At 44.7% G+C, this 23,721-nt stretch overlaps 1 protein-coding gene and 1 pseudogene across 1 annotated transcript; one reads left to right on the forward strand and one right to left on the reverse strand.

Moving 5' to 3' along the window:
- Positions 1 to 491: 491 nt before the first annotated feature.
- LOC108547722 (uncharacterized) lies at positions 492 to 1,207 on the forward strand (annotated as a pseudogene).
- A 1,642-nt stretch (positions 1,208 to 2,849) lies between these two features.
- Fak (protein tyrosine kinase 2 Fak) lies at positions 2,850 to 20,599 on the reverse strand. The gene is made up of 23 exons (XM_017901197.1): positions 20,196 to 20,599; positions 10,962 to 11,104; positions 10,632 to 10,807; positions 10,417 to 10,548; positions 10,182 to 10,331; positions 9,915 to 10,103; positions 9,755 to 9,835; positions 9,461 to 9,683; positions 9,059 to 9,094; positions 8,812 to 8,943; positions 8,530 to 8,712; positions 8,229 to 8,445; positions 7,958 to 8,148; positions 7,676 to 7,880; positions 7,519 to 7,598; positions 5,613 to 7,429; positions 4,875 to 5,018; positions 4,643 to 4,792; positions 4,477 to 4,576; positions 4,179 to 4,410; positions 3,798 to 4,089; positions 3,368 to 3,713; positions 2,850 to 3,277 (listed from the first exon to the last, which is right to left on the reverse strand). Exons 1-22 carry the CDS (start codon positions 20,276 to 20,278, stop codon positions 3,390 to 3,392), a joined length of 5,280 nt encoding a protein of 1,759 aa, XP_017756686.1. The 5' UTR covers positions 20,279 to 20,599; the 3' UTR covers positions 2,850 to 3,277; positions 3,368 to 3,389.
- Positions 20,600 to 23,721: the final 3,122 nt, after the last annotated feature.

Consider the following 23,721-nt stretch of genomic DNA (forward strand, 5'->3'; position numbering starts at 1 on the left):
TTATTTTAGAATAATAAATTAAACATACCTCGATGAAAAAGAAAATTGTACAAAATCTGACGTTTTGATCACAATAAATGTTCCTGATAAGCGCAATAACAATTAATATGGCTGCTGGCGATATTGCATAGTTCTCGATAAATCGAAACTACTACTCCATCTCTACTTTGATTTATTTTACGATTGGGTAAAGAAGATTGGCGCGTAGAAATGTAAAATGTACACTTTAATATAAGAGTTTTATTTTCACAATTTTTTTATATAAATGCTAATTTATGTGAATAAGTTTATCTTCTGGTAACTTTTGATAATTCATAACATTAACCTGCAACTGTTGGAAGTTTCATACAATGGAAGCTATAAACTGTGGGTGAATGTTCAATATCTTGTATACTATTTTTATATTTTCACAAGATATCATGTACAAATAAATACAAAAGATATTTAATTCAGTATTTTTATTTGTCACATTTTGATTTTTGTTTTTGTAGGTATTTAAGGACAATAGAAGAAGTGCGTGAAAGTTTAGAATTAGCTGGTGTTAAAGAATCTGATTTACGAAATGTAACGCAAATTTTATATTCTGTAGAAGAACAGGATACCTATAAGAAAGTAAAGTTATTAAAGCTTGATGAATATTTAGTAGGTAAAATAAGAGGTAAGTAACTTGTATACAATTTTTTTTTTTTATGTTAAATGAATTTTATGATTTGCTATAATAAGTTATAATATTATTGATATAATGAGAGACAATATTGTAAAACTTTGGTGAAAGTATTTCTTGTTGCTTCTTCTGTAATTGAATACAAACATTTCATGTAATTATTGCATATTGGTACACCAGAAAGTAAATTAAAATTTGTGTGAGAATTTATGGATAACACATATAAGTAAAATCTTTAAATTGTACATGTTTGTATACAGAAATGGAACCAAAAAGAGACTATTTAAGCAGTATTACCCTTATCTTATATATGGAATAACTTAACAATGATAAAAGAAGTAACAGTCTTTACAGAAGCTGATTTACACTTATGGAATTTAACATAACAAATTACATTCATGAAATTTGTCTGTCATGAAAATCATTTTTTGTTTCAGGAATTTGACAACCCATAAAATGAATATCAGTGCACTTCTAACTGAATATGCTAGGTGTTAAGTTATTAATGGCATTAAGTATTATAATTCTAAACATGGTAAATAGTAAATTGAAATTACTCATAAAGCTGAAATCATTCTTACTGTTTATTATGTTGCTTGTGGCCATAATACATAGTTACATTTACACAATTTTATAAATATTTTTTAAATATTACATATTGTATTTATTTCTAGTCTTTATTACCTAACTGATAACAGTAACAGCATCAATGATGGTAGAATATTTTTATTTCTGCACCTATATTTTGCCCATCCTTTTTTTCTTTGAAAAGAATTGAAATTGCGATCTTATATTTTCGAGAACAATGATCTGTATACTAACAATTATAAATAGTTCATATATTTATTATTTCATTATAAGTTACGAAATCGAGAATAACGTGACTATAAAATAATTTTAGCTATAAAGCTAGAATAAATTAAGCTTTTATTACATTTAAGTTGACTTATATATATATAAATAACTGAACAAATTTGCCGAAAAGATATTGTAAAAATGCAAGAATTAATTAATCACGTTTTTGACAATGGTATACAGTTTTAAAAATTGTTCGACGTGTATTGCGTAAAGGACAAATTTTTCCCAAAAACATTTTACTTTAATTTATTACATCGTCATATATTATGATATTCGTCATGGTATTGTGATAATTACATGGTATTATGATAATGTGATAATTACATATCGTGTACATATCGTGGAATTATAAAACAAAGGGTATATTTTATATAGTATTACAGTATCGAAGACAGAATAAACATACACCACGAAAACAGACAATGGATTTCTGATAAATATGTAACTACAAATTGTTAATTTCAATTGTGAAAAAAAATTGAACATATGCACATAGTAAAATATTTGTGGAAAATAAAATTCATTAAAAATAATACTTAATTATGAACATTATTATTAAATGACATAAATTTTAAATGTTTATGTACACATACTTAAAATAATTCTAGAAAAAAAATATATCTTAAACTTTCCATGCAATAGCAGTGTCAAATGCTGTAATCGTGAATTACAAATTCCTGGGATAATGGATTAAAATGTTACTATATATTTTTTATGTAGTGGGAGCAAAATTTGTTTGTATTATATAACCTTGGCACATTAGTATTCAAAACTACGATTGTTGAAACATAACGAGCTATGTAAAAATCTCTTCATCATTGTAAACAATTTTAATTTAATATGAAACGAAATTTTCCCAGGAACGTAAAAAGTAATAAATGTATAAAAATGGAATACTTTATATCTATGGAATATTTAATAGATTCGTAAATGCACGGTCCTTATAAGTGCATTGCGTTGACGAGTTATCAATACTATTCTTATGCAAAGATGAAATTTTTATAAATATTTTGTAGGAACTGACTTGCCGCTGAAGAATGATTCATTTTTTATAAAACATTTTATATAAATTTCACAAATTGGTATGAATTGCTAAATAATTACCTAATACAAATAACATTCAGTCCCATTTTTTTACAATTATAATCACTCCTCTTAGCAGGGAATAGACTATTAAATTATAAATTCACAAAAACAACTTCGTAAGATTGTGTTTTATATGAAATTAAATTTTTGCATAATATTTTGAACTATTTGTTTAAATATATATTTATAAATATATCTATATGCATATATATATAGAATTATTCAACTACTTATAGGGTGATGCAATAAGACAACCTCTAAAGTGGTGGATCATGGTATTGTAATAGTAATCTTAATATAATTAATTTTCAATGATGTTGAAGTATATGCAAGAAAAAATTACGTACAATTACAATTCTTTAGATTTAAGGCAGCCTTTTGCGTCACCCCATGTACGTGGTTGTCATACAATAACAAATTAACAATAATTCTAAAGCTTTGGAGTGATTTCTTTATAGCTGTGACTTATGCCTTTTAGTAATTATTCTACTACTACATGTAACGAATACTGTCTTATCTATAAGTACGTTTAGACAAAGTTTGTTAAATGTTAAAAAGAGCTATAAAGCATAAATACTAAATCTCCTGCTGCTGAGTTATGCGCGAGACATAAATGGGTAACTTGTACGATGTAGTCTATGTACATAGAACTATTCTTTCGAAGTTTTCCTGAAATTGATAAAAGCAGATGCAATTAAATAATGAGCACGAGAGATTTCGGATAAATTATACTTAAGGTAACAGATGACTTCAACTTACCTTAATGCAAGGCACCTCGTTGTTAGCTATCAGTTGCTGCACTTTCATTTGTCGTTTTATTATTAGGTGCAAACACTGACTGTTGATTAATACCTGTTGTAACTGTCTGACTTGGATGAATGACAGGTCCAACTGTTTGAACTAAATTGCAGGTAACTGGTACCATAGGTGGCAGATTAACGGAATTATTCATGGGGCTGATATTACAAGATAACGATGGTCTTTTCCTTTCTAAACTATTTGTTGTCATTTGTCTTCTTGTTGTGGAATTACGTTCAAGGCTGTTGGTCACAATATGATGTCTTCTTTCTAAACTAGAGCTGCTACTAACATCAGTTTGGCTGCCCTAAATCGAAAATTATATTTTAAAAATAATGCTACTGATGTTATTTAATTATTACATAAAAATTTAGTTTGAGACATAGTTCACCTGTAACGAACGATCAACGGATTGACCCATTCTATGTAAAAGATCACCGCTTTGACTTTGCCTGAACGTTGTACTTTGACGTTCACTTGACTGACTTCTCCGTAGAAATTGTTCTCCAGATTGACTGGATCGGATACGACTTTCTGGCATTGACTCTTGTGATGTATTAATATGATTTTGCTTTTGGCAAATCTGGTTATCTACGTACGGATATCGAATGCGTATCGAATCAATTACATCTAAAAGATTTTTTGCATCCATTGCTAAGATGTGAGCAGCTGATAGCATTCCTCTGAAATCATATTTTATATTTCTTAATACACTGTTTTGTTCATCTATTATATGCATAGCATGTCAATATCTATTGAGTGAAATACTTACTTTCGATATTCTGCATCTAAAGTAGTAGCGCTATATTTCTGAGCTTGCTTCATAGCGGTTACAAGTTCTGCCATATCTTTACTAAGAACTTTGTGCGCCATTTCTACTTCTCGATGAGCAGATATAGGTAATATATCCATTAGAGCATCCACAGATGAAAGTAACGCTCTCAGTTCAATACCCACTTTCCGCACTAATTCCAAATATTGATCAGCCTTGCTTTGTTGAACACCTATGTTTGCAACATTGTTATAATATTATTTAAAGATATCTCAACCTTTTAAATAACGATTCATACCTTGTGACAGAGACATTACGGCACGAACTACACTGGTAGTACAATCATATACTTTGTCGTTTGTTCTATCGAGATCGGCAGTTGGTGTAGGTTCCATTTTCTATAAAATGAATTGTTGTAACATTATTTATTTAATTTAAAAATTATTCATTATTAAATAAATTACCTTTACAACGATTACTTTTTCGGTACTCTTATCAGAACCGATGGAACCAGTATTAGCACTGTGCTGTTCATGACTTGGTGACTGGGTAACTGAACGGGGAACTGGAGGACTCGCGCTTTCGTCTCCACTCGTTGCAATGGATAAGCGTTTCTAAATATTGAGATGAGTACCAATAAAATTTTGAAACGAACGATTAATTATCACTATGTAAGATGTAAATAATTAATTTTACCTCTTCCCTTGCTAACCAACGACTATCTTCTTCCGACTGACGTTGCTGTTCTAAAAGTCGTTGTTCCAACAATTTTTGTTCATCGTCAATACCACTGCTGAAATTCTCCGTAATGCTATCGAACAATTGCGATTGTATGGTTCTCTGAAAAAAGGAAATTCATTTTATTTCTATCGATCCGCTTGCAATCATTAGGATAATTTACTGTTTCAACGTGTTTAATAAACATATGTACATAATAAAATTAAAGAGATGCATAATTCTCGATGCAAAACCAATTTTAGAACAATAGTAGTGCAATCATACTCATTACATGCAGCTCAGATTGTTACAGTGACAATAATATCTCCATTCTTCATGCAAAAAGATTAGCCTACCAAAACTGCAAAATAAAATTCATTTCAGTTATGAATAAAAAATATCATCTAGTTTGTGTATAAACGAAAGAAAAGGGCCATTGTGTGAATTTTAACGAGCACGTGAGCATCTGCATATACCAGAAGCAATATATATATATATATATGTGTGTGTATGTATGTATGCATGTATGCATGTATGCATGTATGCATGTATGTATGTACGTATGTATGTACGTATGTATGTATGTATATATGTATTGTATATACATTTGATTTGCAACAAAAGTAAGGTGCTGCAAGAATTTCGAATTATAAATAAAAATAATATGCTGTTGCAGATAGAGGATGCGATTGTCATTCCTAGGAGGCTTTGCCAAACCTGATCTTGCTGTGCCTCCTCTGTCATCGAACTGCTCGATGACATTGTGCTATCACTGACAGCGGAAGATATCAGTGATCCGGAGAGTGTACCATCTGTCGAGCTTGTCAGCTGTTCATCTTGTTTTTGGCTTACAAATGTAGTAATTTTCGCGACACCAGTTGCTATTTGAGGAGTACTCGATCTTATGATTCCTGACTGCATCACTGGCTGTGCTAAATATTGCACTGCGTTTGCCGTAGTTGCTGGCAGATTTGTAATGTTGCATTGTGCTTGACCATGCTGTGTAGCAGATACAGAAGTTGACTGTTGTCCAATCACCATGTTGGACGTACTTGGATAAATGTGTTGCTGATTAGTTGGTTGAACAGTGCCACCTGATGTGGCGAAATGCACTTGAACAGGATGACTTTGTGCTATTTCAAAAGATAATTGCTGATTCACGTTCATTGCTTGAGAACTCGGTACGTGACTCGCAATTCCAGCTTGAATTTGTTGCACATATATAGGGCCCTGTACTTTCTGAGCTTGCACTACCGTAACTGAAGTCGCTTGGGCCGTGTAGATTGGGTTAGCACCGGTCGCTTGGTTTTGCTGATTCGTATGTTGCGTTGGGATGTAAGAAACAGGTTGATGAATGGGATTTTGTCTTTGAATGTTTTGCACATTCTGCGACTGCGACATGAACATTGACTGTGTTCCTGGATGACTAATGTTCGAATAAATTTGCTGATGCTGATAATTCTGGGCGTGCATTGGTTGTGCTTGTAGATTTTGTCCTGAAGTAGATGTGTGCGTTAAATTGCTCCTCGGATTTGGTATGGCAGATCCGACTGATACATTCACGGATTTCAAATCGGATACATTTTGGTTCTGGATATTTTGCGCGCGGAACTTCAGGACTGGTCCGTATAAACATTCCGCATTAGATACAGGAATAGCAGCACTAGCCGAACTGACACTTGGTACTCGAGGATATACGACAGCAGTGGCAGGATTTGTTATGCAACTGGAATTTTGGCTAACAGATTGAACAACACCGAACCCTTGGTTATTGGCAGAGAATTGGCCAAAATTCGACGATTGATTTTGATTATTCAATCCTGCCATACTATTCAAGCTACTAGGCCCAAAGTTTCCAGGATTTTCACCGAAATTACCACCTACGCTGGGACTCTGACTAAGATTACCAACAATTGCGGAACTTTGCGTAAAATTAGCAACAGGCCCGTATATTTCGCCACAAGTAGCCACACTAGTTGTAACGGTAATGGCGTTGGACGTTGTAAATTTCTGCACGGGAGAATACAAATCTCCAGTAATGCTACCAACAACTTTTGAACTAACTGCGTATAAATTTTGCATCTCTTTAACCTTCTGCTGTTTTCTATTAGCAGCGGGGGACTGAGCTTGTGTGGCGTCTGAAATGTTAAGGCTAGACATGAGAGGAGTGTCCGAGGAGTCAAGGGAGTCTAAGTTAGTGTCGGACAACGTGGAATCTCCCGAGTGAGTGTCGTGAGAGGCAGAAGGCTCTGAGGTGGCTGGATCGAAAAAGGGTAAATCTGAAACTAAGGCCGTGGTTAAGACTTGATCTTCGTCTTGAAACTGTACAGCTAAGGTATTGAAAGGCGAGGCGGGGGTTGTGTAGACCGAGGGACATACCCCCCTAGTTTGATTATCCTTGAGAAGTTGCGCAAGAACCTCGGGGCTTTGCGCCACGATATATGTCGAAACTGGCGCTGCGGCGGTTAGTTGAGATTGATCTGTCGTGTTTTGCGGTTGCCTCGAAGGTTTTGGTGGTGGTACATCGTCTGCGCCTAAATGACGAAAGATTATCTGCTCCGTTCCCCACATAATATCTCGAATACTTTAAATGCAATTTATCCTTTATTTTCCTTTTACGTACCCCAAGACATAGCTTGTACTCTTCTGTTCTCTCGTCTCATCGTTTCTTGTTGCTGATGTTTCTCTTCCAATAAAATTTCACTGCAACATAATAATTTTGTTGCAACTAACTAAAAACTTCCGAGGAAGGTATCAAAAATAAATAAAATGGTACACACTGCAAGGTTTCTCTGATTTCTTTAAACGTTGGTCGTTTACTGGGCTCGTAACTCCAGCACTGAGACATCAAAGAATATAATCGTGGAGGACAATGATTCGGTAGTGCAAGTCTTTCTCCGTTTTCTAGTTTACGAATCACTTCGTTATTTTTTACACCTTGAAACGGCTTTACACCTAACATTAAAATTTCCCACATGCATACACCTGAAGGAACGAAAACGAAATATTTTACATACATCCCAGATGGTAGAGACCATTACTATTCATTCTAAATAACTGACCAAACATCCACACGTCAGAAGACGTTGTAAATCTTCGGAAGTTAATACTCTCCGGTGCCATCCATTTAATAGGCAATTTACACCTACTTGCTGTATAATAACTTTGATCTTCGACCCATCTACTAAGACCAAAGTCCGCCAATTTTACGGAATTATGCGCGGAGACTAGTACATTTCTTGCAGCAATGTCTCTATAAAAAAATTGATAGACATTTATAGTAAAATAATGACCAAATTTGCTTTTAAACAATAATGTTTCTTTATCAGTTACCTATGCACAAATTTCTTGCTTTCAAGATACGACAAGGCAGTGCTTAATTGGAACGTGTAAAGTAAAAGAGTGGCGAGGTCTAGACGGTGTTTGTTCGATTGCAAATAAGCTCGCATCTCCCCCAATTTGGCTAATTCCATCACTAACCATATCGGTGCTCCCGAACATACGCCTATTAGTCTTATGATATGAGGATGCTCGAACTGCTGCATTATATCTGAAATTTTAAACAAATATTATTTACACGTTATTCACACTCTATTTTTATTTTGTCAATTAGATTGGAAAGAAATATGTTTACAAGCTTCTTCGAGAAATTTTTCAGAAGTTGCGAGATCTGCATCGACTTTACAGGTTTTCACTGCCACGGGTATTATTTGATTGTCCCGTCCTTTATATGAACCTTTATGTACATTGCCGAACTGGCCCTCTCCGATAATTTCACCCAGTTCCACTTGATTTCTGACTATTTCATAATCTCTAGCTAAAATTATCAACGAACAAGGTTTGGTCAATTTTTTCGTACAAAGAGCAGGTACAACGATAGGTTTATTTTTGACTTTTCTTTTTAAATTATCCTTACTAGCTGGAGTTGAGTAATCTCCTTCCTCGTCTACGATTTCCGCATAGTCTTCCGACAAAATAGTTCCGGTTTTGCTTACGTTTTTCTCTGGACTATTGGAACCGTCTTGCCTATATTTTGGTGGATGAGCGTCTATATTAAAGCGAAGAATATAATTAATAGTCGTGAATAAATCAGTCGTGATTTTCATGCAGTTACTCTAGACGAGACAGTAAACTACGGCACGGGATCATTCAAAACTACAAACCTTTGCATGGACAGGGATAGTTTTTCCACGATGCAGCTTGGAAGTGTAAACGATTATAACTTAGTACCTTGTATATAACGTAAAAGGGATTCGTGCGAGATATTTGGGGTGTGAAATATGATTTTATCATGAAAGTACAATGAAACTAAACGTTCTGCAACGTTTATAAATAAAACAAGTCTCTATAGTTCTTTGAACACTATCACGGATGCCAGTAAAAGCTAAAGGAAACGTTTGTTGCATCAACATTTAGACTGTCAGCTTTGAGCTAACACGCTAAGAGGATAAATATCAAGATAAAGAAACAAACGATTAAAGTTTCAATGACAAGTGATAACAATTTCTTTGGAGCATGCCAGTCTTTACGGCTGCTTAACAAATTTTATTCAGACACTATCGTACCTTTTCTGTTCCACAACGAGGTGCTGCTTCCGGTAACAAGCCTACAGTATCCGTCGATTAAGTCCGCAAGACTTTCTGCTTGATCTAAACTCGAGCAAGTTATACTAAGCGTTTCCGCCGCTCCAGCTACTCTTAATTTAATACACGCTTTCGCGTGTTCTTTACAGTCGGATACAAGCGTTTGAATAGATTGTATCTGGGAAAACTCTGCCATTCTCGTTGGCTATAAAAGATTTAATATTACCGATAGGAGGAGTAAGATTTTCTCGTCCAGTGTATTAATCGGATACGTACCACCGTTCCTCCTCTGTGAGCCATGTAGGATATGCCTAAATCTGGTCCAATGACTAGTTCTACAGGTATAGACCAGCTTGACTACAATGCAGAACAACAAAGTACAAACAATTCTGAACTATGACGAACATTAGAAGGAATTACTATTCGATCAACTCACCCCTAAAGCGCATATAAACCTCTCCTGGTCGAATCTATAATGCGCACGCAAAAGATCAAAGAACTTGAACATACATTCCAGCTCTGTCAATGCTGCAACCTTCTTAAAGTGCTGTTGTATTAGTTTACGCAGTGCCTTTGGTTTCATTCCATTTAACACGGATCGTGGTAAAAACTTGTGCAGTCCGACCTGCGAATCGAAAGCGACGTTTTTACGGGAGATTCGCGAAGAGACCAGTGATTTTCGCAATCGCGACGTGTTACTCACCTCTCGTTCTAGGTATTCCAGATTGCTCTTCTTATCGATGGCCATTTGTGGCATGTCTTTGAACCAGTAACGAATTTCCAAGCAACACAATTGCACCGCCACGTCTTGATCGAGTGCTGCGTGGTTCGCGCAGAGGTAATCGTTTCGAACCTACGGGACAAGCAATTAAATCCTACAGCTGCTCGACCGTATAAAGTCGAGGAATCATTCGATCCACGTTGATACTTCGACATACCTGGTCGTAGTAGTAATAGAAGGTCACTTTGTCCTTCTCGTACAGGTCGTTTAGATTCTGTGGCAAGTACCGCACCCTCAGCTCGTACCTCCACTCGCAGTGAGGATGCTTCTTCTCGTACTTCTCTTGAACCTGACAGATACGTTCCACTTTCGATTAAACTGTTGGCAATAAAAACGACACCGTATCTCTTCCCGTGACATCAAAACGCGTACCTGATACATGGTCGTGTCCTGGTGCAACCAGTAGCTCTCCCCCGATCCAGGGTGATGCAGTCTCATGGCATAGAGGTTCCGGTAGTGCCTGGTTCCCGCTGCTAGTCGACTAGTTACCAGAGAGATGATACCCCTCACGTCGATCGCGTCTCCGAATTTCACAACGTTGAAACCACCTAGAAACGATTTTAACGATTTTCATCAGGCAGAACGTACATCCTTCACGGAGAAAGAACGCCTCCATTGTCCCGGATATTTCATCGGTCTCGCAAGAGCGTCTTTCCAATTATTTTGAGTAGCACGTTGCACGAGATGACTGCGGAAATTTACCCTTAGGCAGATGGACCTTCAGAGTCGCCTTGTCCATGGGGGTGGGCGATCCATGGGGCGGCGTACTCCTGCCTCCGCCGCTTCCCTGCACACCACCGCCGCCTCCAGCTCCATCTCCCACGCCAGTGCTCATCCCCTCATGGCTGCACGGAAAATGGAGAGGAGAAAAAAGAAGAAAATGGTAAAGAAGCCGGCATAGTCGACGACGCGGCAACGACCGCGTCAATTATGCATTATCTCATAAAACCTCGACTCGCACTAGTCAACTAACGTGCAAGCTTTGCGTCGAGAAGATTAATTATTCATCGGACCATAGAGGAAAGAATTTCTTCTGAAACCTTTCTCCAGCGCGTATTTCCTCGTCGACGAGGCACGGATAATGCTCGACAAGCAAAGAAACTTGTACTCTAAACAACGTACACGGTAATTCCCCGTTGGCATGCTCAGTTACGAAAGCTTTCGGAGTTACCGCGATTTTCTTTTCTCCTCTCGGTATCGAGATTCCAATTTTAATCAGAGACCCATGGTAACGTTAACCATAGCGAATATCTCTCGATGCTTACTAACAAAGATTTCGCGTGAGAATGATCGAGGAATCGCGATCGTTCACCGAACCGTTCCCAGCAGATCCACGCGAGCTGTCAATCGACGTACACCGATTCTCCGCGATGCAAAAGCACAGAGCAAGGATTCGTTCACTAGTCACCATGCCCCTCCTGTTCATATCGCACTCCTCGTTTTGGACTCGGACGAAGCCACCCGTGTAATTCAGGAATGGTCACCGAACTGTCAGACACTTCGGCGACGGTTCTTATCGGACGGATTAAAATCCGCACGATAATATCCGCGCGCGGGCACTGAATCATGCAGGTCTCGTTGACGAATCGTATCGCCGACATTTTCCCGGAGAAAGGTTGCATCGATGACGTCATGCGTGATGACCTAATAAAATGCCTCATCCGTTTGTCTTCGTCTCGGACGCGGTCCGAATTACCGTCTGCGGTCTATCGCGAGTACCCTGTCAGACGAGTATTGTGCGCGATCACGAGGCTCGCCCGATGGGACTTAAGCTCTATACCGGCTTCGCGAAAGAGATGTTACTGTATTTTCTAGTGTCACTGCTGCGACAGCACGCTTGTGTAGGTGTTGAACGCGTAATTTGGAAAAATCCTGCCCTCGCCCCACCGTTAAAGGATCATTGATCAAGTTGGACCTAATCTTGCGGGGGGCAGCTCACTTGGCCGAGCCTCCGGGTTATCTAGCAACCTGGAGACTCGTTACCAGCGGTGCCCACGAGGAGGCGGAGCTGCCAGCTTTCGCTCGGTCCCAGCAGGTTGGCGTTTGCCGATGATCCTGCACCGTCTCTTTATCTATTGACAGATACCGCCTGCTGTGACGGTCCCAGGTCACCCTGTCAGACAGGGTCTATCAGACAAAGCCTAGTAGACAGACCCTAACGCATCGCCAGACGAAAGAGGATATTTTCTAAAGTTCGCGATAAGAGCCGCCTCTGGAATAGCGGCGAGGTACCTCTATGAGATTTTTTCCGCTCGAAAGAATACCCATAGACAGAGGAAGAGTTAACCTCCGGCAGGGTCACGGGCTATAGCGCGGGGTTAGGGCTGAGTCGAACGACGGTGGCGATAGAAATTTCGCGTAGCGTGAACGCTGACGGGTTTTGAAAAGCTGCTTGCACGTGTCTGCACGCCACCGCATCCCCATTCAGCGTCTCACATCTACACCCTCCCGAGTGCCGGCCTTCTGACACATTTGCCCGCGCGTTGCGCTTACATAGTTACCGATTCAGGCTGCTCGGGACGCGTGCATCTGGAGGTAGGGAGCCGGGGCATTCACGGAAGTCCCTGGCTCGATTCTGAAACCGAGTTCCCGCGACTCTTTTCAAGCGGACCGAGCAGCTTAACGCGCTTCCTCCCGCTGAGATCGCGCCGAAAGAGCTTGAGAGTTGAACCCGCCTGCCTCGCGGGTAGCCACGATCGCGGGAGAGAGACCTATATTAAGATGATTTCACGTGGTTATCATTCAATCACCGCGTTGCGAAGCCATTCAGAGGGTACTTAGAAGCGACGCTTTGGAAAATGCAAGCACGTTAATGGATCGAAAGGCGAGTGGTTTCGTCGCGCGTTTCGAAACCGTTTGTCGGGTCTCGCCGGGTCTGCTTGAAAGGATTCGCAGCTTCCGGTACGCTCTCGAGGTCGAGAGGGTTCTCCGCTTCCGGTTCGCGTTTGGCTCGCCTCCGCGGCTGAGGATATACCGGAAACGAGTCTCGTTTCCGCGTTTTCCCTAACTTTCCGCTACCCGCGAGGCTTCCTTCGGAAAGCTGACGCGCGGAAAGGCCGCGGAGCGGGCCCAGCCGAGGTGTGCGTTTGCATCGCTGCTATTAATGCAAATGTATATTACGAGCGTCGACTTCCTTCGGAAAGCTGACGCGCGGAAAGGCCGCGGAGCGGGCCCAGCCGAGGTGTGCGTTTGCATCGCTGCTATTAATGCAAATGTATATTACGGCCGTCGGTCAGGGACGAAACACTTATGCCGAGAACCACCAGCTATTCGACTGGCATACTGGACAGTGGGAAGGATCACCGCGAATAGGAATCAGGGGTCTGTCTAGGAACACGCGATGCTACTTTCCGCACCACCCGCTGACGAACTGGGGATGCTTATGGCGGCTACATCGCCACGACCATCGATCCTCGTTGATCGAGTAACTCGAACAGAGCGGACTATTCGAAGTTTCGTTTCGACGAAATCGAACGGTTGGAATACCCAGAACCTCTGGAGGAAGAAGAAAAGCGAAAGAGGTGGAGGTTCATTGACACCACGGACTGGAGGCCCAAAGCGTGTATTTATTATTCGAGCAACGCCATGCCGATCCCGCGGTACCGTTCGAGTCTCGAATTTGCGGAAACTCGAGTCGATGATCCGCGAACGATTATCGCTGAGAACAGACCGGCTGCAATCGCTGGGCCTTTTAATGCACGTTGCACTTTGGAGCAACGTAACGGCGAACAGGGCGTTGCGCAACGAGCATAATTGTTAAATGCCGCGGCATCGGCCGGAGGAATCTTTCTGCAGAAAATTGAGGGACACAACGAGGGACGATTGCACAGCCACCCGGCCAGTTTTCGCTCCGCGATGAATATTCATTTCCCGGCGTTTTCGCGGATGGCTAAATCGGCCGAATTAATTCAATTGCGCGCGACATATTAAATAGCTTCCGGATCGTTGGCTACAAAGCGCGAACACCGACCGCGACTTGTTGTTCGTCGTGGAATATCGTGGAACGTCGCGAGAAAGAAGAAGAAAAGAAGAGGACTCGAGACGAAAGTCGCGACGCGTTGTTCGACGAGGAGCGGAGATGATCGTCCCCGTCTATGCAAAACCGAGAAATACCCACGCGTTATTTCGAATTCTTCCCTTTGATTTTTAAACGGAGAGAGTCGTCGTGATCGATTATTCGAGCGAGACCAAGGAACCCCGGAGAACGTATCGATTCCGCGGCTACGTACTCTAGTTGGAAAGCCTTTCCTGTTTTCAAGGTGGCGCATTGCAGCGAGAAATCCGGGGCATATGAGAGAGGAAGCGGAATAATTTGTCGCGGCGAGGGGTGGTCTCGGTAGTGTAAAAAGGGGGATGAAAGAAGGAGGAAGAGAAAGAGAGAGGATACGCGGAGTGCGTCCCTGACCCGGCGCGGAGCGGAGCGACTCGACTCGGCGCGAGCAGAACCACCACGCACCTGCGACTGTCGCCCACGCACTTTACCTTTCACTATTACTTTCTCTATTGCGCTTTTGCATCGTCACAGGCGTAACGAGGCTCGCGTGTCCCCATCGCTTATTACGAGCGGCGAAAAAACGCGAGCACGGGTATAAATCTCGAGGCTTAATCGTCACCGACCCGTTTCGCGGAAGCCGGACGATCTACGACGGTCTCCGCTTACACGGAGGAATCTTAATTGCGTAAGAACCGCGAGGACGGAACAAGTGGGACTCGATGACGCAAAATCCTCCACCTCTTCCTCCAAGAGGTATGTCTTCCACTCCCTCCCCTGCCCCCTCAATTGCTTTTTCGCAGTTTACCTCGGCCGAGACACCCTGTGAAATTTCCACGTGCCTAGGGTGTCCGGGGTGTAGGAGTCGTTGCATCTCAGCTGCCCCAGGGAGCACAGTAGACCCCCGTTCTCTCTTTTCCATCGCTTCTCCCGCGGGCAAGCTCTGTCTCGTCGGAGAAAGAAGATCCCCTTGGGATCTTTGCCGAACGATTCCAGGGTTTGGCCGCGACAGCTCGGCCAAGAGATCCCGCTAGCCTTCCGTTCCACCAGCTCCAACATGTTCCTTCCGGAGTCTCCGAGTGTCCCTCCGAGTCACGCGCGGCTCATCCAACGAGAACTCTATCTATCCACCTATCTATCTATTTATCTATCTATCCGTCTATCTATCTACCTAGGCTGCGACACGGGTTGTCCGTCGACTGACAATCAGTTGGCTAGACGTGTCATCGAATAGCAAGCAGTTGCCGCGGTAGGGATCGCCGTTGGAACCTCTGCGACAGAACGGTGGATCGTTTTACCGGTATCCTCGCGAACTCTGCTCGATCTAGACGTCTCCTCGTCATAGTCACCGGCTATCCGTCGTCCCTCTACCTTCTCTCGTTCAGTGGTAACTCGATTCCCAGGTGCACGGCTCGGTTTGTACGCGCGGTGTCCACACGATCCTCGTGATCGATGCTGGTGATCGAGACGCGGGAGAACTGTGTCGAAACGATCGCATGGGTCTCGTTTTACGAAATTGAATTACATCTGGCCGGGGCCAGCCTCCGCGCGGTCTCGAAATATAGCCGCGACGTTAGGTCGGGAGACGAGGGGCGGCCATCGCGTGCGATTTTAATTTCGCGCCGGCTGGTTCAACGGCCCGAGCCCGCTCTCGCGAGTTTTTCGGCCCCGCTGGGAAACACGCGCGACTTTCGATGCGAAAATCCAGCGTCGGAAATTTTCCACCGCGAAGATGAAACTCGGCTTCGACCAACCGGCAACCCGATTCACCCCGTCAGTCGCGCCCCATCCGCCAAATTTTCCCCGATTCCTCTGCGACTAGACGCCCGAGTCTATATACGTGTACGCGCTGCCACGACGTCGGCCAGAAACTGATCGACGAACGGACAACCTGCCGTTCTCTCTTCTCTCCTCTCCTCTCTTTCTCCGTCCACTCGTTCTTTCTCTCCTGCGTTTGTGTGTTCGCTGACTCGAACGCGTGGGACGTCGATGAAAAATCGCGTCGCTAGCGCAATTCCTACGACGCAAATAAACAGGGTGATCGGCTGCTCCAGGCCGACTCGCGATCGAGCAGTCAGACTGCCTGGAGACGTCGATCATTCGATGTTTTCGCCTCCACGAAACTCGATCGCGATCTCTTCTGCTTCCTCCTTTCTACCCCTATGGGGTCTTCGAATCCTCTTCGTGCCAGGGTGTTTCTATGTCACCGAGATTGTGCCCCCAACGAGGGACAGAGAGATAGACGTAGATGCGACGCAGATGGGTCGGAGATTTTACGCAAAGTGGCTTCGTTTCTCGAAGAGCGGATGAGAGGTCGCTATGATGGGCTATCTTCGGTGACTAGGGCACAGAGGCACAACGCGGAAACCAGGTGCAGGACCGGGAATGCGAGGCATCGAGAATACCGGCGAGGAGAATACGAGTAGGACAGGTCTCGCAACGCGATCGGGCCGCGGCGTGAAAGGTTCTCCACGGGACAACGAGCTAGCGGTGTTTAATGGCATTTAGCCGAAGGATAGAATGTTAACAATAGTCGGCGGGAATAAATAATCCACGGGGTGCACTCGAGTTCGCGATACAGCGAACTTTACGAGGATCTGCATCTTTACGAGCAGTCGCGGTTCACCGAGGCGTTTCATCGGCAGGCGAGAAAAAGGCTCCGACTACCGTATTCTCCTGACAGCCTGAAATCTAGACGCGTCGATACACTCGTACAACTCGACGGCAGGTGTAACGCGGTCGGTGATCTAGTTGGATCGATCTCCCCAATGTACCACGATGTGTAATCAAGGAGATGGGATACGAGTTGCATCTGCATTGCGATTTCGATATCGTTCCACATTGGTAACTTTGTGGTTGCCTCATCTGAAACCTTCTTTGTCTCTTGTGTTACATCTACGTCCCTCTTCTTTCCTATCTTTCCCTTTCTTCGCAGTTGTTGCAGAAATTCGCTTTTAGAAGCCTTTCTAGTTCCACGATTCCTCTCCTTTTATTGGAAAATCCAGTTCTGCTAGAATTCCATCTAATTCCAAACGATGTATAGGGGTAGTCTTCCTTGAATGTGGACAAAATTGTTTCGAGCTTCGATTTCAGGATGGGATATTATGCCTGGGGATATCGCCGAAGGGGAAAAGCTCTTGAGGTGACCGACCGATCATTTTCCACCATTGATCCCAGAGTGGACACCGAGAATTAGCCCGGAACCGGAAGGAAACCCGCAGGAGCGTGCCTGCAGTAGTCGGCAGGAAGAATTGTGAAAAAAGTGACACCAAATGGAGACCCACCACTGACTGACCACAACAGGGTGGGTATTTTTATTCGACGTCGAATATTTTTTGGTCACCGTGTTTGTTTGCTAGCGTAGCTCTGATCCGCTGGAACGTGGCGAAAAAATCAGACGATGGAGGGTTAAGTGGAATTATTGGAGAAAAATGTCGATGGTTACCCCTATCCTTCCATGAGGCCTGACGAGCGATGCTTAACCCGGAAGAAGAGCACTCATCATTGGCCAGGTGCTTCGAGGTGCCTTTGCACTCGAGTCGATTACCCTTTAGCGCAAGAACTACCGACCTGTAGCGTGTACCTAAATATGGTATACATAGATAATAATAATTAACGCGGTACGATAAAGATAATTAGGTATTATAGAGGCTGCAGGAAGGAGCAAGGTGTAGCAAAGAAGGGGATGATTCGACGTGGAAAAATAACGCGGAAAATAAAGAGCAAGATTTTTTCCCGAGAAGCTTAGTTCTCGGCCAGCTAGTCTCGATTAGGTTTTTATCTCGATAAAAGTCAACGTTAATTTTATCGAAAGTAACTGTACCGTAGTCGGTAGCAGTAAAAACGAGAAGGCTAGAACCAGTCGCTTTGATTGATTCGCTGGTTCCAGTGTTCGCGAGATATAGCACGAGGTATATATATAGTACAATTCTCATCCATTTCAGAGCCTGATCCGCATGCATAATGTATACTAATCGGTGCAGATGTTGCGTAACTTAATCTGCTAGAGATTAAAAGGCGAACCTTAATAGATGCAGAAGTATAGCTAGATTATAAAATCGGTCAGACGTCAAAGTTTGCGCGTTCGATTTAGGATCTACGTATGCAGCGAAGATTATTATAGATATCCCAGCGCGATGATTCACTCTTTGTTCGATCACTGCCAGCTGGTTCCATTGAAAAACTCGTTAATCGTATTAAAGACGAGCGTCGAGGTAGAGTAATGGAAGACACGCTATCACGCGGCCAATTTCGTTGCAACTTGTTCTTGCTCCCCGACAATCTCGACGCGGTTATGTTCGTTAAATAGGAGAATTCGCACGGGACCCTGGCAATTAATTTGAAGCTCATTCGGGGCTATCCGATGCGGCCAGGTTGCTCGATACGTGGCATAAGAACGAATGTCGACGTTCTGCTCCAAAGATCCCGAGCTCGTAGATCCTGCTAGGCCAGCCAGACGTTGGACGATGGTGGTCCTTCTAGATTCTAAAATTACGACTCTCGGGGCTTAAAAGCTCGTTGAACCTCGACCGCGCCGCAAGACCGGCTCGATTTTCAAACAATTCTCGAACAATGAGACTCGTTCTACTATCCTACTTAGGCAACGAAGATCGTTTAACGAGATTCCAGCGAATTTATTCGATACGCGTGACTTTGTTCCTCGATTTTCGTTTCTATTTCACGTATCGTTTTAATTTCCACGGTGAAAGAATCCCGACGACTCGGAGGGAACAAAGGAATTACTTTCGCGGAGGATATCGGTGTTTAAGTAGCTCTCGCGGTGAGCGAACGTGATTCGAAACTAAGTAAAACCAGGTAGCGAGCCACTTGTGAATAGCATCGCAGACGTCTCCCGAAACTTCTTAGGGTACGGTCCGACCGGCGAGTTCTGGCTCGAATTCTGGCCAAACTTTTCTCATTTCCCAGACCACGTGGCTTCTTCGTAACTATCGCGCGAGGCGAATTTTCCGCTGCAATTTGATCAAGCACGCGGCTTTTTACGCGACTTTTATAGGATCGGCCAGCGGGGAAGAATGCCCTCGCGACGAGTATTGCTCTTGATCGTTGGGAAAAACGCAGAGACATTTCGCCAGACGCCCGATGATAAAACTTTATATCGGATAATGCAGAGCGGTGGTCGTTGGAGAGATCGCGGGTGAGGAACAGGGTGGAAGAGACGCCGATATAGCGACGGTGTGCGATTTTCTTTTTTCTTTCATCACGTCGCAGAGCGTGGATGATACACGGGTAATTTAATCCCGAAAGAATCGGAAAGTTGGCGAATGGAAACGAGACGACAGTGGCCGCGCATCGGCGCTATCGAAGCTTACCTAACAGCCCCAATTAGCAACGGTTACCGAGAGGTCCGTGGTCGATGATGGGAATTTCGCCATGGTAACCCGTTACCATCGACGTAACACGGTGTACGAAAAAAGAAGCTGTTTCCGCGCGAAACCGCCTCTGTTCCCATGTCTCCCTTACTCCCACTTGAACCACCCTCGCGGCGTTTTCCTCCATTCACGAATTGGAAGAGGGACTCGCAAAGGCTTTATGCACGCAAATTGCCATTGGCTGCTCTTCAAACGAGCCAACCCCTTTGTTTAAACGGCTGTTTCGTGGTTCCGAAGATTCTAACAGCTGGATACCCGGCGCTCCTAAGGAGAGACGAGCCGGAACCACCTCGAACCCCCGGGCAAACTTTTCCAAAGCTCTCCGCGCACATTATTATGGAGATTCAATTCGATTCGATTCGATTCGATTCGATTCGTTTCTATGCCGGGAGATATGCAATTTCACCTTTGCCCGCACCTTTGCTTCGCAGTTCCGAGAGCTTTCCGAGCCCAGACGAAAGCAGTTCGGAACGATCGCGTTCGGTACCGCGTTATACGAGTGTAAACACGATCATTGTGGCGCCGTAGAGAAATGCTTTTTCTTCGTGTACTTACTCGGTGGTTTCGAGGTACTGGAAGACCCGGTAAACGGGACGTCGATACATGAAGAGATGGTCCTCGACACGCTCCACCATCATCCTAAAACCTCTTCATTCGAAACGGTGGGTCACTGATCACCACCCACCACTAGTCACTGTTTTCATCGGCACGGCGAGGTAGAACACTTCTTCGGCAACTTATACTCGCGAGCAAGGGGGAAAAACGGATACTCGTGGACGGAAGAGTTCGGGTTCTGTTCCTTTCACTGTTGATTCGCTATCGCGACGGCATCCACGCGATCTTATCGAACGGATTCCCGACGATGGAAAAAAGCAGGCGAAAAGAGAGCGAGAGAATGAATTTCTCGAAGCAAAACGATCGCTTCCGGTGTTGGTAGGATTCAGAGCGTCGCTACAGGATTCGATGGGATCTCGATGCTGCTTCCTCGTTCACCGGCGATGTTTCTTCCCTTTCCGGTGCATTCGCTGCATCGCCACTTTCGAATCGATATCGCCGCCGGAAACACACGCACCGGGGATGCACTGGAAAATTTTATCCCGTTGCTTCTCGATCAACTGACCTACGGGATCTACCGATCTGTCCTCCGCGACTCGATCCTTCGTCGAACGGTTGCCCCGCTGTTGCTCGATCACTCTGAACAACCATCGCGCTTTGAAAACAATTATCTCCCACTAAGATAATCGCTTTCAAACGAACCCTTCCCGAGTTCTTTCCACTGGCCCCGGGGGAAGCGGAAAAGCCGGCTTAATGTCCTCTATCGCGAGGCATGGCGGGAAGGTAGATACGGGTGTTCTTATCTGGAAGACGTTGCCTCGTCTTCCCAAGCGTCGGAAGCTCCTGTTGCCCGATTTGCGAGCAACTCCCGAAACCGATAAGGATCTCGCGTGCACGACTACCAGGAGGAACCTAACCTATCCCAAAGGCTGGGCCACCGCCTAAGCCTGACCGCAGACACCGCAGTTCTGTCGCGTAAATCCGCCGGAACGGAATGTAAACACGGAACTGGTCGGTGGAGGTCTGTACCTCCCCGTGGAGGTGGTGATCTCGGGGAACGACGAGCGATCCGTTTCCCGGGGAACATGGATAACGCGAAGGTGTTCCCGAGAACTCTTTCACGGTCTGATCTGACGGACTAAGGGAAGATCGGAAAGGGTGGATGATAGATTGGAAGCAACGAATGCTCTCGAAAAACGTACAGCCAGGCTGGAATGCGGCTCACTGGACGAGAGAGATTTAATTGGTGAAAAAGCCTGCACGACTCCCGGTAAGGTATGCAATCTATTTCAAGATGGACACCACCCACGTCTGTCTGCAGTCTCCGCAGAGCCGACCACCGCAGTGTTATTCCCGTTGGTACGGTAATTAGCCGGCGAGCTCTGCGAACGCTTTCGCGATGCTAAACGCTTTCTACGTGTCGGTGAAAATGGTCTTTCTTCCTCGTCGATGGGTGTGCGTGTGCTCGAAGATAACGGGCGATCGTGCTAATGAAATTCAGAGGGGTTCCGCTGGATCGAACGACTATTAGATTAATCCATGTTCAAGCGTAGGGAAGCGAAACGGCATGGGGGAGCGAAGCGTATTTGATCGCGGCCGACTCGGTAATCGTTCATAAATATTCCCGAACGCGTTTTCCGGTTGGAAGAAATATCGCGGAAGTCGAGTCCCTGAAACTGAGAGATCGCCAACTTACTCCGATCTCGTGAGCTCGACGAGTCCCGAAACGAGGATTAAGGCCGTTTCTAAAATTATACGAGTCGCGGGACACGGAGGAGGAACTCTCGGGGAACACGGGGACATGTCTCTGCTGCGATTTTGGGGTAGCGCGGAAGAATTTACGAGCCACGACGATCGGAATAAGCGGTCGGAACACTGTCGGGACACCACGGTCTATAGAGAGAAAGAGAGAGAAATGGGGATCGGCGAGGCGGAAAAACGCGTCGCGCGGAAAGTGGAGGTCTTGGTGAAAATCCGAAACGGCTAGTGACCCCGCACGCGTACTCCGCGCACGGATACCGGCGTGCGCTCGATTTTGCGAGACATAGCTCGTGTCACTGACCGAATCAAGGTCGTGCAACCTTGACACGGCGCTTCGAAATCTTCCTCCTCGTCACCCACCCACTAGCTCGTACTTCACCTTCGGCTACTTCCTGCCGCATACGTGCCGATACCGCGATCTCTTACGGCTCTTCGCACTCCGTGCAACTTTCCACACCGACCAGTCCCTGGTTCCCTTCGACGACTCCTAACTCGCCCCTTCCATGCGCCTCGTCTACCCTTATCGTTCTTCGGAACCGCACTCGAATCCGCGTAGTGTCACAAGAACAACTGGGGAACTTCACAGGAGAGCCAGGTAACGTCGCAGCTGGGGACGAACACAGTGGGAAGCACCGGAGGGCAAAGGTCGACGGAACGGCGTTTCGGATTCGCGAGTTTCGTGGTACGTAAACGCGTCGTGACCTTGGCTTCGACGTCGGAAGTCCGCGGAACACGAGCGGATGGACGGCGTCGTTGGACAGCGGGGCGAGTTGCCGAAACGAAATCGAGGCTGGAAAATGAGCGCCTAGCAACAGCGTGTCGCGAGAACGACGCGCGTTCGTCGTCTCCTCGGTTGCGTCAGGTATACGTTTTGCCGGTTCAAGGGGAGCAGGCGCTTTGCTGGGTGCGGCAGGCTGCGCCGCGACGCCCGGCGTCCTTCCCCCGGTACGACTCTCCCGCCGAGCCTCTCTCCCTTCATCCCTGTCTATCGGCCTCCCTCGGTTCGTCGGCCGCCTACCCTCGATCCTGACACGGCTCGCAACCCCCGACACACACGGCCCAGGGGCGAACGTTCGCGTCCGATCCTGCGAGTTCTCCTGTACACCGTCCTCCATATTACCGGCTCTCATTGCCGCAGTTCTTTCCGTGTCTTTTACGTGGCTCTCTACCGAGTACCCGACCAGACATGTCTGCCTCGATGGTCGATGTCGAACCGATGTCGAAAAACGGGTCGGGAAAACGATCTGGGAATGGTTCCTAGGATTTTCTCCTTATCAGTTTGGAAGGGTAGCGTTGGGCAGAGTTAGCGGCGCGTAACTCGACCTCGAAACACGTAGCAACGTTTGCCAACGCTTCGAGCGTTTGCCAAAGCGGTAGCCGCAAGGATCCCGTGTGCCATTTGCGAAATTAGTTTCTCGGTTAGCATCGAACTGTTCGAATTAATTTCACCGGTGATTCCGCGATTGCCGCGACGCTCTGGTGCATCGTGCAAGCTCCGCTCCGCGTAAGAATGCGTCCCTGAGCGAAGGACGAGCCCGACACCCCCCGGAGTGTCGAGCACTGGAATAACCGCAACACGGCCACGCATAATCGACAAAATTAACGTATTAACTCGATTACTCGCATCCTTGAAAGGTCCCTTTTGCCCGCGTATTCCTACCTCGTAAACTCGTTTACTCTATTCCTGAAATAATCCGTCGAAGCTTGGAGACATTAAGCCGGAACGCGTTTCAGCTACGTCTGTCTGGGAACAGAATACGAGTTG

The sequence above is a fragment of the Eufriesea mexicana genome, unplaced genomic scaffold (genome assembly GCF_001483705.2).
Source record: "Eufriesea mexicana isolate 0111107269 unplaced genomic scaffold, ASM148370v2 scaffold474474835, whole genome shotgun sequence".
Classification (NCBI taxonomy): domain Eukaryota; kingdom Metazoa; phylum Arthropoda; class Insecta; order Hymenoptera; family Apidae; genus Eufriesea; species Eufriesea mexicana.

What these genes read in the sequence shown, in the direction of transcription:
- Fak (XM_017901197.1), bottom strand. Translation starts at nt 20,278, where the DNA reads ATGATGGTGGAGCGTGTCGAGGACCATCTCTTCATGTATCGACGTCCC. An exon ending in CTCACAGAGGAGGAACGGTG is followed by an intron (nt 9,684 to 9,754) that starts GTACGTATCCGA and finishes AATCTTTTATAG; the next exon opens with CCAACGAGAATGGCAGAGTT. An exon ending in GAAATCAGAGAAACCTTGCA is followed by an intron (nt 7,599 to 7,675) that starts GTGTGTACCATT and finishes ATTATGTTGCAG; the next exon opens with TGAAATTTTATTGGAAGAGA.